The 18,273-nt window shown below is 28.3% G+C and overlaps 1 protein-coding gene across 3 annotated transcripts in view; it reads left to right on the top strand.

Annotated features, from left to right (window-relative positions):
- LOC123265811 (myb protein) overlaps nt 1-17,001 on the top strand; it is a 33,903-nt gene extending 16,902 nt beyond the window's left edge. For 2 of the 3 annotated variants that reach the window (XM_044729727.1, XM_044729726.1), the window contains exons 2-8: nt 5,800-5,977; nt 7,229-7,393; nt 10,116-10,434; nt 11,618-12,639; nt 13,920-14,009; nt 15,407-15,520; nt 16,699-17,001. In XM_044729727.1, the coding sequence (XP_044585662.1) occupies nt 5,800-5,977; nt 7,229-7,393; nt 10,116-10,434; nt 11,618-12,639; nt 13,920-14,009; nt 15,407-15,520; nt 16,699-16,833 (2,023 nt within the window). In that variant the 3' untranslated portion in view covers nt 16,834-17,001. The remainder of the gene's footprint in view (nt 1-5,799; nt 5,978-7,228; nt 7,394-10,115; nt 10,435-11,617; nt 12,640-13,919; nt 14,010-15,406; nt 15,521-16,698) is intronic. The other variant, XM_044729728.1, reaches the window with a different exon arrangement.
- The last annotated feature ends 1,272 nt before the right edge of the window (nt 17,002-18,273 follow it).

Here is an 18,273-nt window from a genome sequence, read left to right as displayed (position 1 = left end):
ATGATGGCAACATAAGGTGTAGAAAAAAGTTAAAAGGGGATGATGGAGGTTTCGAAAACCCTCTCGGAAATCCTCGGAAGCGTTCGGACTTTAGCACCCTTCTGAGTTTATTTTATTTTTTTTTATTATCGCATTCTCTGACACAGTCTATATAATAGAACACGGGTGATTGAGGTTGTATTGTAATAATACACACAACTTTATACATTATAGGTCGATGCTCTTGTACGCGCGATGCATTTAAAACACGACTCATGGGACTTGAAATCATGTTGGCATCGGTGTATTTTAATACCGGTGATCTTGGAACTTTTTTACTGGACAAGTTAAAGGGAGAAAAATAAAAGAAAGAGGAATGAAGTAAGGCATCAAGGCAGGTGGTGACCAGATGTCCTATAAGGGGTTCAACCCTGATCCTCCCTACGTACGTGTCGATATTAATACTTTGTGTTTTAACTTACTACAGCAAACAATAATTAATATTATTATTAACAACGTTAATCGAAAGGCACAAATTATTTTAAATAAAATTTTTTTTCTCATATTTTTTAATGAGACTAAAATTGAAACGAGAATGGGTAAAACTCGGTGATTTTACGTAACGATCAATACAAGGGTGTACATGAGAGGCATGACACATCTACATTCATCACATCTTTACATACGTACAAATGTATTGTAAAATTAAGAGAGAAAAGATGGCGTAAGGGGCTGTTGTATATGACTATAGTCTCATAGGGTTTATTGTTACACCCAAAGTACATGTACGTGTACATGAGAAGCGCTTAAGAAGGCGCGAAACGGAAGGGAATGGAAGGAAGTAAAAAGGAGGGTACTAAAAGTAAAAAGGGGACAAAATTTTACAACTGACTCTCACTCTTTCTCTATGGGTACAAGACATGCTTTTCTGGCAAATAGAGGGGAGTCTCAAGCAGACGGTACCGTACCCTGCAGATGCCAGTCAAGTTAGATACCAAGACTTTAATTTAAGGGTCTCATGCTGATTATGTCGGTTTATTAATAGAAACATTACGCTGCTAATTAATTCTCTAATTCAGTATTTCGAACTCTCACGATCCTCATGTTTATGTTAATGGTCGTAACTTATATTGACTAAATTCATATACCTGCACAGAAGAAAAGGTTCACTTGAGCCAAGAAAATATTTTTCTTGAGTAAAAAAATTTTTTTTTGACAAGAAATTTCACTTATTCCAACAAAATTAATTCTATTGCTTTAAGAAATAAGTATCTTGATCCAAGAAAATTTATTCAAGTTAATAAAATCTTGTTTTGAGAAAATTCAGCCTCGAGCTCCAAAAAATTTAGTTCTTGATAGAAGTAAATTTTCTTGTTTTGAGAAAATTTCTCTCTTGCTCCAAAAAATTAAATATAAAGATAGTAGTAAATTTTCATTAATATTTTTATTGATTAACTGCCAAAAGGGGAGATCAAATAATATTGAATCATTTTTTTTCATTAAATATGTATAATTGCACGCTAAAATAATATAAAATGGGTATCAAATATTCAAGAGAAAAATTTTCTCAAGGTGAGAAAATTTTTTTCTCAGCTGAAATAAGTGGCGCTGCTTCCCTAAAGTATCTAAAAATCTTGATCAAATATAAAAATTAATTGTATCAAGTATTTATAATAATTTGAATTAAGAAAAAATGACTTCCACCAAGAATAGAATTTCTCGAAAAATTTTTACTTCGGCCAACACAACTTCGGTCTTCTTTCAGGCACCTGAAAATTTTCTTGAGCCAAGAATTTTGTTCTCTAATCAAGAAATTATTATTTCTGTGTAATTCACTATTTCGAACTCTTACGATCCTCATGTTTATTCTAATAATTGGTCGTAACTTATATTGACTAAATGCATACCTACTAAATTATTAATGTGACAAATTTAAAGGACCAAAGTCATAGTTAAGAAGAGTATAAAATAATTAAGCCATGTTGATTTTAAAAAAAGATACGAATGGAAGGTGAAGACGAAAAAGAAAGAAAAGGCTCAGCTGACCGTCAGAACCCGAGATTCCTTGAATTTAAAGGGCCAGGTATAACTATTATATTCATAAGTATGGCAATTGCAGGAACTAATCTTCAAGATTTCAGGCATTACACCTAGAATCTAAAAGACTTATTATTGCAACGCAAATAAAAAGTAAATGATAAGTCACTGTTTTTTGAGGATGCGGGTAACTTATCGTGTACCTCCATTGAGTCGCTTTGCGCACGCTTACGTTCTTTATTATCTTTAACATAATACTACCATAATATAAAATAGACGCAATAAGCGCAACCAGCTGCCACATAACATGTCTTGAAACATAACTTACGATTGATGATCGACTATTGCCTTCAACATAGAAAGAGCAAGTAATGCAAGAAAAAGAGCAAAAGAAAGAGAAAGAAAGAGTCAAAGACAGCTGTCGAGTCACGCACCTGCTCATAAAATGTCTTACCATCGATATCAGGAGTCTATGTCTGTTTTGTAACAAATTATCAGCGTACAGTAATAAACTAACATTACTACTGCTAACTTAAAAATGATTTAATTTACCTAAATTCAAAGTCGGATTCTACAAAAAAGAAATATCACAAGCCATATTTTTAAATATCATTTCAATTTAATTAAATCATTACATCAGATAGTGTAATATAGTAATCAAGATGAATAGCGACATTATCAAGCTTTTATAATTTTTTAATTCAAGGATATGGAGGCCGTTAGAATGATTATTTAAATAAATTTAAATTTCGTCGAAAAAATTCACGTTAATAAGACAGATATATGCATAACATTTTTTTGTAAGTTAAATAATTGAAATATATTTTTTATAGTCAGATAAAGAGTGAATTAAAAATAAAAATCACTACACTGACAAAAGGATTTGTTTATATTTAATAAGCATTATTAACTGTTAATAAATGATTTTTTAACATCATAGGATTTAATAAATATTTATTAACAGTTGATAAATTATTTATTAAATACGATTGATTAAATTTTAATAAATATTTGTTAACAGTTAACAAATATTTAGTAACAGTTGATAAAATAAATTATTAATAGTTAATAAATCCTTCTATCAGTGTACTTTATATTTAAAATAAAAAGGATTTTGTGTTACTAGGGGACAGAAGAGAAGCGAGTGGTTTTTGCCAATCAATATGTGGATTTTATACACATACACACTCTTTGCTCAGGATATATATGCATTTAGAATCGTTGTGGTGTACACATAGACTTATATTACAAGTTAGCGAAATAACGCTCATAATACTTGTCTCGCCCCCTGCACAGACAGCTGTGCCTGGCAGTACAACCCCTAGTATTTCTTTCGTTTCTCGCTAGCCTTGTCTCGTTTGGGGGAGGCTAATAACAATGACTATGGGACACTGAAAGTGCACATGCCATAAGCATATGCTCCCGTGAGCGTGCGAGCTCTTTCACAGATGGTTCGATAAGTAATAAAAATAGACGAAGAGCCGAAAATATAAAGATACACAATGTGTTATCATATCTATTTTTTTTTTATTTATTTATTTAGAAAACGTCAATCGGCAATATACATCCACACTGAGAGACAATTTTATTTAATAGTAATGAAATTTTATTACTATTTAATAAAACGTTTATTTGGCTAATCCCAAATAAAAATTTATTAAATATTAATCAAATTTCCTTAAATACTAATATATGTTTTATTAAATACTAATAAATTTTTCTTAGTATGTAAAAGATGTTGTCTGTCATAAAGACAACATAAAAGTCCGGAGTAAACAAATAGATTAGGGTAGGATGTCTCGTTGAAAAATCTTAATATTATTTATTAAAAGATATTACTGTGAAAATATATTTGACCATATTATATAATTGATACAAATTTATGTTATGTTATGAAACATGCATTATATATTGTAATTAAACACATTTAACTTTTATATGTTAATATACCTTAATAAATTAAATTGATCAATATTAATTTTTTTTTTTTTTGAGATTATTTGCATACCGTCAAATTTTTGGAACAATATTAATGACAACAAACGAAAGCGACGCTCGTGGTTATTTTAATAAACACATATTAGTATTTAAAAAAATTTTATTAAATACTAATAAAATTTTATTTATATAAAATATAATTTTATTAATATTAACTAAGTTTTTTTTTTCAAGTCCAATAAACTTTTTTATTACTATTAAATAAAATTGTCTCTCAGTAATCTCATGCATGAGATTACAATAAAAAAAAAGAAAATAGAAAAATAGAAAAAGGACAGATGATTAATTTATTTAATTAATTTAATTAGTTCGATTAATTTGACCCCAAAAGGAGCTTCTTGGACATGTTTATGAAGAATCCATAAGTACCACCGTAGAAACTTAGGTCACAATGCAAAGCACTCACGAGACAAGCTATTTTTTGGATATTATCCGAAACCTATGATTAAATAATTCATAAAAAAATAATTTTTTATAATTAAAATTTAACTTAACATAATGCATTTATTTATAATTATCCTATCATGTCGAGGATATAAATTTACTGTTGTAATATGGATGTTAATGATACTACATACATTATAAAACTCGTTTTTACTATTTGTATACACGTATTATATGTATGTATTACGTCATAAATTTCTCAGGTTAAATAATTATTGATTAAGGATAACTTAGACGATTTTATCTTTTTAATTGAAGCGATGTATGCTTTATTATATCATTTGTTATGTAATTGTTTTGCTTGTTCCGTAAGTAATTATTTAAGAGTAAAAAAATATTAAGAATCGTTTTAGGCTGAACGCATTTCAAATATTTAAATTGTCATTTATCATATAAAGAATAATTTATATGTATGCTTGAAAGTTAGTAGAACAATGAGATTGAATGATTGTATATGTATGAATGGATCTGTTTATTATTATTATTATTTAAAATTTTTTTTAGTAATTTTAAGAGAACTATTGTGAGAAAATACGCATGAATGATTGAAGTTATTTATAACTTTGAATAATAAAATCCAGAAAAATATTCTCAAGTAATAAATTAAGTTCTATTAAGCACTATAAAGATATTTATATTTATTGTTCTTAATCAAACAGAGTTGCTGTATATCATTGGTATGATACTTTAATACGTATGTGCATTAGTGTGTTCTTTATTGATAAAAAAATTGTTTTTTTTCTCGGCAAATATTTAAATAGTTATGTAATGAAAAGATTAAAGTTTATATAGATTTATGTATAACAGTTTTTGTGAATGAATTCTGGTACGGAACAAAGCTATTCAGGAAGGTGTTCACTGACTGAAACATATTAGATATATAATAAACTGAAATAAGCCTTAAAGATGGTAATTTAGTAAGTGACACTTGGATAATTTTATTTAGGAAGTGATAGAGTAAAGGAACCGGGAAGGAAGTTGACGAGGTATCGTCTGCATTACTAGACAGGAAATTAATTAAACTGTAAGGCTACATACGTTTGTGAGTGAACTTCTGGACAGGATGTGGTTGTTGTATCCGGGGATTTTTAGGGCTAGAATGAAACCAGTCAAGAAAAATAATGTCAGGCGAGAAGTAGACTAAAAAGACAAAAAATTAAAGATGCTCGTATGATCCGATTACAGAAAAAAAATTGTAACGATTAACAGGAAGGATGTTTACCGAACCGTGCGCTTTTAACTAGGAAATAACGATTTTTATTTACTTATTTTTTAAGTTTCTAGACAATTCATTTTTTATTTTATTTTTAATATAATGATACTTAATTTTTTTTATTTCAGCTCGAGATCAGGCTACGATTCGAGTAGTGGAGATGAATCTGAAAATGATTACCAAATCGCTTCTTACTCAAATTCACATTCTGTAAATCCGACATCTTCGTCGACGACATCGACGACAACGAGTACAAGTAATGCGCAAGGAAAACATATTAACAAAGGTCGTTGGACCAAAGAAGAGGTAAAGTTTAATTTTATTATTTTGTTCTTAATTTAATAAATTTATTTATTTATTTATTTATCTGATAAGGAATTCTATCGAGATGTAAAAACACCTGTGTATAAAATCAGTACAAAAAATCAGTAAAAACATAGTTTTATAATACATAGACTTTTATACAAAATTTATGTCGATAATACAATGCAAAGAGATCATAAGTACAAAAAGTAATAAATTTTTAGAGAAAGAAATACAAAACTATAAATGATTATCATAAAAAGAAATATTCAATCAAATACTCGCACTTTTCAATATATTTTTTAAGCATATTAACCATTAAGGTTTCTTATACAGTAACTTAACTTCTTTTATTACAGTTTTTATATCAGTAGGGAGTTTGTTATAATATTTAATTGCTACATAATAAGCATTCTTTGTACTAATAGTTTTGTTAATTTTTGGTAGATAGTTATTAAAATTTTTTTTTATTAATAATATTTTGATATATTTTTTGATAATTGCGAAACATTAGTTTGATACAAACCTAAATTATGGGCCAGTTTGAACTTGTATGTAACTTCAATATAATGACAATAATTTTGACGGCTTATATTACAATCCCTGACGACCTAACAATGAATCAAAAGAATAGTTAGGGATGATCCTGTTGTTACCTGTCCTTTTTTCTCACTAGCACGCGCGATCAAAACTATAGAGTACAATTCAATGTATGAGGTTTCTCATGGGAAAGTTATCGGCCCTCTATCCCACGTGCTTTTATTTTATGTAAACTCTGAATATACTTCACATAATTTTACCCTGATTTCTGGGAATTTTTGATGATATTGAAGAAAAATTGAAAACTTTTGTGTCAAATTTATTGAATGAATTTCAATAAATAACTAAAACTTTTTTTTTTAATAGATTTTTATTTATTTATTTATTTAAATAAACAAACCCAACAGCTTAAGCCGTTAACAGGGTTAATAATTATAATTACAATAGTTAATACATAAAAAAAATTTATAATGTATACGAAGATGAATTATAAACAATACAGTAATTTAATAGTTAGATTGCTAATTTAATAGACTATTAATGTGTTAGCAATTGAAATCCAAAAAAATAATAGTAATTAATAAAAATAAAAAATTTATTTATTATTTATTTATTAATAAATAAATTTATTTATTAATATATTTATTAAAAATTTATTAACACAATTAATAAAATTTAATAGTAGATAAATGATTATTATTTTTTTGTATATAGGATGCCTTACTAAAACAGTTAGTAAGCAATTCAGAAAAACTGGGCAAAGGTATCAGATGGGATGATATTGCTTCACATTTCCAAGAGAGGAGTGACGTTCAATGCCAGCAACGTTGGGCTAAAGTTGTTAATCCAGAGCTCGTTAAAGGCCCATGGACTAAAGAGGTAAAAAAATTTTCCTTATTAACTCAAAATATGATTGAAAAAAAAAAAAAAAATAAATAAGAAAAATAATATTAAACTTGCTCTGCAAAAATACAATTTAAAAAATTAATTTCAAGTCTTACATTACAATAGTGAGACGAAGTTCTTGAATCTGTACAATAATAACGAATATTTTTTTAATTTTATATACATTAATATTTTGGTAAGGGCTTTAATCTTCTAATTCTTTTTTTTTCAAGCAGATTCACTTTAGTCGGACTTGAGCTATAATGAGATGTTCGACGGTATATAATACCAGCAGAACCGGTTTTTTGTTTGAAAATTTTCCGATTGTAAAGAGAAGGATACAGGGCAAGAATTCGCGGGTCTCTTTTGAATACACGTGGACGTGCTTATTATTTACAATAGTCTCTAGCGTCTTTCCTGGTTGCGCAATCATTTTAAAGAATCATTCATTGAGTTGATATTCATGGTCTTAGCCCAAAAGAATTTTAAGATGATTAGAAACCATAGAGTCACTCATCTTTGACCCTGTTTACATCATTAACATTTTTTTGTTCAAACGTGTCATTTATCATTTTTTTTTCTTCAAATTTTTTTCATCATTTATTCTTTAGAATAACTACTTTTTTCCACTACATATAATTTGGAACAAGAAAGTAATATTATAATTTAAAAAAATAATATTTTTTAATATTATAATTATTTTTTAGATTTTTTTCAGTCAATACTGCAACAATTTTTTATCCAATTTTTATTTAATATTGTTAGCCGGTATTTCCCTCCAGGCATACAAAATTTAGCTACAATTCATATCTAAATTTGTCATTAAAGATAAATTTATATATGAATCGTGGCTGAATTGTTTATGCCTGGAGATAAATAAAGGCTATAACAATATTAAGGAGGGATATACGTGTAGAAAGACGTTTTCATGCTGATTTTTTAATTTTTTTAAGGTATGAAAATTAATGTTATTTATTGAAACTATCAGGTTATTTTATACATATATTTATATTTTTCCATATTTTACGACAATATAACTTAAAAAGTAGCGGAGATATCAGCTGATACACATCGTAGGTTGTCTTCCGACTTAGCAGTTGGTGTGCAGTATAGAAGCCACAATTTTTATCTGAAATCAATGGCACAGAAAAATTACTTTTCTTTATACAATTACGCTGAATATGAACCTCGATCATAAGCGATATTTTTATTTAAACTATTTTTTTTTTAATAAATAATGTATGAAAAAATGGTAAAAAATTACGACTTAATTTCACAGCCCTCTAAAAAATGCAAATTTTTACTTTTTTTTTGGAATTGAGGTTCATATAGAAGATACACATATAAAAAAAGTAAATTTTCTGTGCCAGTGATTTCAGATAAAAATTGTGGCTTCTATACTGCACACCAACTGCTAAGTCGGATGACAACCTACGATGTGTATCAGCTGATATCTCCGCTATTTATTGAGTTATATTGTTGTTTAATACACAAAAATACTCATAAATATATCTATAAAATAACCTGATAGTTTCAATAAATAATATTAATTTTTTATACCTTAAAAAAATTAATGAAAATCAGCATGAAAACGGCCTTATACACGTATTTCCCCCCTTTAAAATAAATCGTCCTTGACAGGACCATGGGTACATACAAATAAATAGTACTCTGAAGTCAAGCTTTACCTCATCCTATTTTCGATCCAACGGTAGTAATTTTAGTGGCCTAAAAATTAATGGGTAAATTATACTACAGCATACAGTACTGCCAAAGCATATATGCGTAGAATATGAAACTTTAAATAAATGTTTCATTTATTAAATTTTTAATAACATAACAATATTGTAAAGGCCTTTTGGATAGATTTATCAATTGATTTTTCATTTTTTAAATCAGTATGCAACTAAACTGAAAATTTTAGAATTTTGTCTTTTCAATTTTGTATTCTTAATAAATATGTCTATAAAATATCTTGATAGTTTCAATAAATAATAATTTTTTATACCTTAAAAAAATTAATGAAAACGTATTTCTCCCCTCAAATAAAAATTGGAGAAAAAATTGTTACTTTATTTACAATTCTAAAAAGTATTTTAAAAACCAGTCTTAAGGATAAAATAAATATTATAATTAATAATTATTGATAAATTTCTTCCTTTTCTCTAAAATATTATTCAGACTATAGCAAAATATGTTGAATACAGTATTGTTAGCTCTGCATTGGAGTTGCTTCGGTGCCAATGCACTCAGCAACAGTCAAGGGCATACGTATTACACTGTTGATGTTTGCGTGGGGCCTAACACTCCCGCTTTGGTTGCCCGCTCGTTCTCCATTCTGCTGCTAAGATGCCTTCAGAGATGCTCGTTTATATCCATGTAACTTGGTTTTCTTTTCTCTTTTTTTTTTTATTTATTTTATTTTTCTTTGTCAAGTAGTTGCCCTGCCCTGCATTGCCGTACCTTGAGGCTTTAAGCAGTCGCATTGAAAGAATATTCTGCGAAATTTTAACTTACACTAAAGCTGGATACTGGTATGGAATTCTGTCTGCACCGGTATTTTATAACCTTTTTTTTTTTTCTTTTATTTTACTGTGAGACATACATAAGGTCGAAATGCAAGTCGCAAAAAATTTTTAAAGAGTATCAAGATGATCCATTTAATTTAAAGTGTATTTAATTTAAAACTTTTTTTTTTTTCTTTGAATGCCTTCAGGAGGACGAGAAAGTTGTGGAACTTGTGGAACGTTATGGCCCGAAAAAATGGACACTTATTGCAAGACATCTGAAAGGTAGAATAGGGAAGCAATGCAGAGAAAGATGGCACAACCATTTAAATCCAGGTATCAAGAAGACAGCATGGACTGATGCTGAAGATAAAATAATTGTTGAAGCACACCGGCGTGTTGGTAATCAGTGGGCCAAAATAGCTAAACTATTACCTGGTCGAACTGACAATGCTATTAAAAATCACTGGAATAGTACAATGCGACGAAAGTATGAGGCAGAGGAAGGAAAAGTTACTGGAACAAGAGGTAAAAAATGATAATTAACTTTTAACTAGCAACTTTAGTCACTATGTGACTGCCGTGACTTGTGAACTATAAATGAATAACATTTTGGTTTATTAAATAATGACTTGTTAAATTGCACTGTATTTTCTTAACTATTAATCTTTTTAGAGATATAAGCTTATCCTGATGTTACACTCATCAAGAGCTTTCATTTGAGTACCCACATGTGTTTTCATATATTTTTCATATATACATATATATAATATGTATAAATATATGAAAAATTGATGTGGGTACTCAAATGAAAGGTCTCGATGAGTGTAATGTCGGGGTGAGCTTATATCTTTAAAAATGTCAGCAGTTGACAAGATACAAGGTTATTTTTTTATTATTGATATTTTTAAAGATGTAAGCTCATCCTGATGTTATGCTCATCAAGAGCTTTCATTTGAGTACCCACATGGCATTTTTTATATATTTTATATATATGGTATTCGTGAAATATATAAATATATAAAATATATGAAAAATTGATGTGGGTATTTAAATAAAAGGTCTCGATGAGTGTAACATTGGGATGAGCTTATATAATTAAAAATGTGAGTATTTCACAAGATACAAGGTCATTTATTAATTATTGACATTTTTCAAAATATAAGCTCATCCCGATGTTACACTCATTAAGAGCTTTCATTTGAGTACCCACATGCATTTTTGATATATTTGTCATATACACATGTATATAATATGTATAAATATATGAAATATATCAAAAATTGATGTGGGCACTCAAATAAAAGGTCTCGATGAGTGTAACATCGGGATGAGCTTATATCGTTAAAAATGTGAGTATTTCACAAGATACAAGGTCATTTCTTAATTATTGATATTTTTAAAGATGTAAGCTCATTTCGATGTTACACTCATCGAGACCTTTCATTTGAGTACCCACATGGCATTTTGATATATTTTTCATAAATACATATATATAATATATATAAATATATGAAAAATTGATGTGGGTACTTAAATGAAAGCTCTTGATGAGTGTAACATCAGGATGAGCTTATATATTTAAAAATGTCTATAGTTCATAAGATACAAGGTCATTTATTAATTATATATTTAAAATATATAAATATATTTAAAAATATATATAAAAAAAAATAAATTTTTATTAATTTAAATATTTTATTTTATTCAGGTCGTGGCAGAAGAAAAACAATAGAAAATTCTCTGAACATTAAAAAGGAACCACGAGTTATGCATGATGAATCATCGTGTCCGGATAATTTATTCAAAGACGAAAATAGCCGGACGGCGACAATAACATCTCAAAGCCTCGATATGAGTTCACTAGATTGGTCTAGTGGTTGGGGACAACAAACACATCATTCACAAGTGCAACAACAATCCCATCAACCGACACTTTATCATCAGAATGTAATATCTATTGAGGATTCATCTCAATTAAGGCTAGAAGCAAGAATGAAACGCGAACCCTCACCCTTTTCAAAGTATTTCAATTTAGAAATGGGTACAGAGGCAAGTGGCTCTGGAACATCAGACATACGTTTAGTACCTATGCCTGATTTTGAAGATGAAGATGACCGTAAAACAAGTCCTCCGCATATTTTACGGCGACGTCGTCAACCGCAATACAGTACGGTGCGTATTGAAACGATAAATGACAGTGGAAATCAATCGGTTGATTATTTATTAAATCAACAATCATCATTGCAAGTTAATACTGCTCCATCGACGCCTATTAAACAGCTTCCGTTCAGTCCTTCGCAGTTTCTTAACAGCTTGGCTAGTCCAGAAACTTCTTGGCCACGTGCTAGTACTCCTAAAGGCAGTCCTGGTACACTTACAACACCACAGCCTTCAGGCTTACGCAGAAATCAAGGAGATGGAAACACACCACGTACTCCAACACCTTTCAAAGACGCTCTTGCTGAAATTGAACGACGAAGTGGAGCTAATACTCAGTTACCGGCAACGCCTAGTCGTCTTGATGCATTGACAGAAATAATACGCCAGGAAACAGATCGTGAAAGTCTGGCCAGTAGCAGCATGCTTCAAGACTCTGGCTATGGTACTGGTCGACGACGTGGAAAAGAAAACAGCGCACCCGGTGGAAAACGTGCACGTAAAGCTTTGTGTCAAGCTTGGGCTAGTAGCACGCAAGACCACTCGGATATGAATTTTGCTGTCGAGACGCCGGTTAGTTTTATTTCATTTTTTATAGAATTTATAAGTAAATAAGTAAGGTAAAGTATCTAGTAGTTGAACAGGTTTCAAAGTAAAACGTATTTGACCTTACTTTTAATACACTGATAGAAGGATTTCTTAGTATTTAAGAAATCGTTTCTTAGTATTTAAAAAATATTTCTTAATATTTATGAAAATTTTCTCATTATTTTTACTGTTTTTTTTTTTTTTTTTTTTTTTTGTTTTAACCCGGCTAAAAAATCTTTAAGTGCCAATCCCATCTTTTTCTCGCGTCGCACTCACAAGAAACGGTACTATCCTTGTTGCACTCGTGATGATAAAGCTAATTGCAGTTTTATGTTTTTCTCTTAAACAAATGAGAATTTCGAAAAAAACGCTCAGCTATAAAATAGATAATTAAAAAATCTATTACGTAGCTGAGCGTTTTTTTCGAAAATCTTCTTTATTTAGACGAGAAATAAAAAGCTGCAATCATAGGGACCGGCTCTTAAAATCAATATTTTTAAAGATGTAAGCTCATCCTAATATTACACTCATCAAGAACTTTCATTTGAGTACCCACATGCATTTTGATATATTTTTCATGAATACAAAAATATAAATATATAAAATATATGAAAAATTGATATGGGTACTCAAATGAAAGGTCTTGATAAGTGTAACATCGGGATGAGCTTATATCTTTAAGAATGTCAATAGTTCACGAGATATAAGGTCATTTCTTAATTGATGATATTTTTAAAGATGTAAGCTCATCCTGATGTTACACTCATCAAGAGCTTTCATTTGAGTACCCACATGCATTTTGATATATTTTTCATATATACATATATATAAAATATATAAATATATGAAAAATTGATGTGGGTACTCAAATGAAAGGTCTCGAAGAGTGTAACATCAGGAAGAGCTTATATTTTTAAAAATGTCAATAGTTCCTAAGATACAAGGTCATTTCTTAATTACGTTAAATCACACTGTACTTTCTTACATATTGACGTTTTTTTTTTTCCTTAAAATCACCTTTTTTTTCGACCGTCAGTAGTGTTCCCTCTTAAGTTAACAAAAATATAATTGTTTTGATTTATAATTAAAAAAATTTCCAGAAATCAATTACTGTATCATTGAATAATTATAATATGCCCATATTACTCATGATTAATTTACGAGTTTTGTATTACAACAATTCGAAAAGTCTGTTCAAGTACTGGGTACTTTACTTTACATAAAAAATAAAATAAAAATATTATAATTTTTATTTTTATTTCCAGAGCAAGAGCTTAGATACATCAGTTTTATTTTCACCAGCGTCAATGGCCCTAGAAGACAGCTTTTTAGCGGCAGGACCGAGTCCGTTGAAGGTAGAGCACCAATCCCAAAGTCAAATCCAAAGTCAACCTGCCTTATCCTGGTTTTACTCTCGCACCAACCGCCTGTAGACACGCTAGCCGGCCTTATTTATTTTCTTTCATTATTATTAACTATTTCATAACTTTTGTGTTTCTTATTATTTTAACATTTTCTCTATAGTCTTTTTCTTCGTTAAATTTACTAACATAATCTTCTTTTTTTTTTTTTTCTAAATTTAACATCATCGACCACAAGCTCTTGTGCTCTAATACAAAGCATTTACTTAATACGAGGGTTTTTGGACTAATTTTATAAATACGAAAAAAAAAATTATTACGTTACGCGAATAAATCCTATCCCCCTTCCTCCAAAGATTTTTTTTTCTATCGTGCTTATGTATATATATTTATGTATGAAAACGAAAAAAATCCCCCAAGATTATTCCCAGAATTTATTAATTAGTATTAAAACATGTTAAAAAAAAATTTAGTTATCAATTAGTTTTTCTGTTAATTATATTTATAGAGGCGCGAGATTTAATTTATTAAAATTAATTTAAACTAATTCGGTAATTATTCGGTTTAAGATATCGGACTTATTTATTTTTTTTCTTAATACTTAATTTATTATTATTTAAATAAATAAATACATCACTTCAATTTATTTAACAATCATGGCATAAATTATCAAGCTTTAGTGAATGATGTATTTAAAATTAGTAATAACGTTTTATTGTTTTTTTTTTTATTAATTATTTTAATATTTATATATTTTTTAAGTGTTTTTTTTTTTTTTTTTTTTTGTTACGTTGGGTTGCCGCATGTCTGCACTAACTCAAAGCGAATAATTCCTTTGTAAAAAAAAAAAAAAAAAAAGTTACAGGCCTGGCCTAGCGTACCAAAGTACCTTGATTGTAATTCCCACCTTTACCTGTAAACCTGACCTACCTCGTCAAGACGCTCTTTTAAAGATCGCAAATGTACGAGCACCCCCAAAGATATTATTGAGCAACGGCTCAGGAGCCGCAGCGGCCTCGGCAAGATATTTTCTAAGAATTTGCACCCATACCAAATACAGAGGCTCGCCTAGTCATCGCAGCAAACAATTTTACAAAAACTACTATTTTTAAAATTCTTTTTTCTGTCTATTTTACTTAAAGTAAAAAAAAATGAAAAAACTCAAATTTAAATTATCTTACTTCTGGTCTTTTTTTTCTGTAAAAATATGTGTATTTTTTTTTTTTTTTTTGAAAAAAAAAATATATATATGTAAATAAATAAATACATATACAGAAATGTATGTGTATGTAATTTGAAAACTTTAAGTTATAAAAAATATATTGTTATTACTATCACATTTACAACTCTTAAAACTTGCCGGCTGTAGCTAGTGTGTCTATCCTTTCCAGACTCCCCAAGACTTAATCCAGAGGAAGTCCACCGCCAAGAGGGCTATCACATTTGACGTTTATGACAATCCAAGTATCAGTCCATTGCTTCTCAGACCTCATAAACGCCCAAAGGTCGGTTTATATTCCTGATGATTTATTATACTAACTGCTTGTGTAAAAAAAAAACTGTCTTAAAATTGTCGTTTTTTTAAGATGACACTGGATATTATCCCAGATTATACTGAGTGAAATAAAATTTTAAATAGTAGCTAGTATAATCCAGACTTTAATGAGTATAATCCAGATATCACCCAGTATAATCTGGATTTTTTTAGCTACTATCTGAAATTTTTTTCTACCAATATTATTATTATTATTATTATTAATATTAATAATACTAATATTAATCATAATAAGACAAGTACTTTATTATAACAAATTTTACCAATTTTAATGATTTAGGTTTTTCAATTATTTATATGCCTAAACATTATTAGATTTTAACCAGGTCCTAAGTTTTTTACGTAGTGTTGACATAGAGAAATTTAACAATTTCATTTCATTAAGTAGTAAATTGTAATATTTAATTGCTACATATAAAGGATTTTTTTAAAGATTTTTTTAAGATCATTTTAAGACTATTTAAAGACTCTATAAAAATTTTCCGGAGCTCTATCGCTGTGAGCTCATCTTAAAAAAATTTTTAAATAGTCTTGAAAAAATCTTAAAATAGTCTTAAATAATTTTAAAATACTCTTAAAAATATTTTCAAAGACTATTATAACATGAGCTTTAAAATAAGTCTTAAAATTGTCGGATAATAATTTTTCAACAATTTCAAATTCAATTTGAAAAGAGCGTACTCAAAAATGTTTTTAAAAACTCACAAAACCGTCTAAAAATTAATTTTCATAACACGGCTGCTCAATTTTAAAACACAGTAACTGCAAAATTTTTATACTAGATTTTTTTTAGTATTGCTAGATTTCTTATAACTTTTAGACCATAATTTCAAGTATTTTTTATTTAAATATTTATATTCAAGTATTTTCTTTTTTTTAATAAGAAAAATTTTTAAATTGTCAGTTACTGTGTTTTAAAATTGGGCAGCCGAATAAATTCGAGAACCAAATTTCAAAAATCTGCTCTCGGATTTTTTTTTTTTTTTTTTTTTTTTTTTTTGACGTCTTAAAAGAGTCTTGGTTTGTGTCACGTTTAAGATCTTAAATAAACGACTTTTTTTTCACACGAGTGTACAAAAATAAATTTGAATATTTAAATTTATAATTTTTTTTTTCTTCAATTTACAGTTACAATTGGAAGCACAGTGGACAATGGTTGCATGTGGACGAACTAACGATCAGATAGAGATGACACGTGCTGCACGCCAATTCCTTGATTCTCATGGATTGCCAGCTTTACGTCCGCGATCATTAAATTTTTAATAAAAAAATTATAATATATATTGAAACTAGTCTGAGTAAACAACACGGAATAAACGTGTTGGCTCTTTTAAACTTTGGGGTCTACAAGCGTCACTTATGGCTGCTTTTCTGTTGTTTTTTATAGTACAGATAAGGAATAATTAAATAAAAATTAATTCAAATAGAGAACTAATGTTTTTATAGTCAATCAATTAATATTGAAGGGTTTACTATCTTCAATAAGTATTGTAAATTTGCCAATATAAATATTCCTAATCATCTTAAGATTCAGCCCGAAAAATGTTACCTTATTTCCATGTTATTTGATTATCTAAAAAAAATCCTTATTGGACAAAATTTTTATCCAAAATACAAATTCTAGGACCCATATAAATAAATCTATACCTGTTCAGCAATTTCTAACTTGAAAAATATATTTCAATGCATTTTTATGAATGCTACTACAAATTATTGATGGTCCAGAAAATTAATTTAGAAAAAAACATGATTATTAAATTTAATAAATATTAGTTTTTTAAAAAATGTAATAATAAGTATTAATATAATCACAAATTTAATATTTATTAATAATATTAAATAAAAAAAAATCTAAATAAAAACTCGATTACAATATTTAATTTAAATTTTATAGAAAATAATTTCTGCAATTAAAAAGTTACGAATTTTTTTTTCTATTCATGTAAGTATTTCTTCGAATTTAACAAGTTGAAATATTCACAAACCGAGATGGTCATCAGGAAAGCGTTTCTTATTTATTTTGATTTAAAAGTACATGAAAAAATGTTTATTTGTTACAAAAAAAATTACTGTGAAATCGGCTATCTTTTTAAAAAAGAAGAAATTTTTTTTATCCAAAATAATTATTATTTAATAAAATTGTTTTTATTTAAATGACTGTCATAAATATTTTTAGAAGAATTTTTACTCAATTCTTCGAGTAACGCTCTTCTATTTTTCTACTGAAACAATTGAGAATGTATGTAACTAATAAATTCCCATACTAATTATTGTTCTTATGACAATTAATTATCTAATAAACAACTAGCAACCTTGCAGTTACTATGTGACTGCCGTGACTTATGAACTATAAATAAATAAAATTTTGCTTTATTAAATAATGACTTTTGTTAAATTGCACTGTACTTTTTTAACTATTGACGTTTTTAAAGATATAAGCTCATCCTGATGTTACACTCATCAAGAGCTTTCATTTGAGTACCCACATGCATTTTTATATATTTTTCATATATACATATATATAATATAGAAAATATATTAAACAATGATGTGGGTACTTAAATGAAAGGTCTCGATGAGTGTAACATCAGGATGAGCTTATATCTTTAAAAATATCAATAGTTTACAAGATACAAGGTCATTTCTCAATTATTGATATTTTTAAAGATGTAAGCTCATCGTGATGTTACAATCATCAAGAGC

The sequence above is a fragment of the Cotesia glomerata genome, linkage group LG5 (assembly GCF_020080835.1).
Source record: "Cotesia glomerata isolate CgM1 linkage group LG5, MPM_Cglom_v2.3, whole genome shotgun sequence".
Lineage (NCBI taxonomy): Eukaryota > Metazoa > Arthropoda > Insecta > Hymenoptera > Braconidae > Cotesia > Cotesia glomerata.
This window is presented reverse-complemented; position numbering and strand designations above follow the sequence as displayed.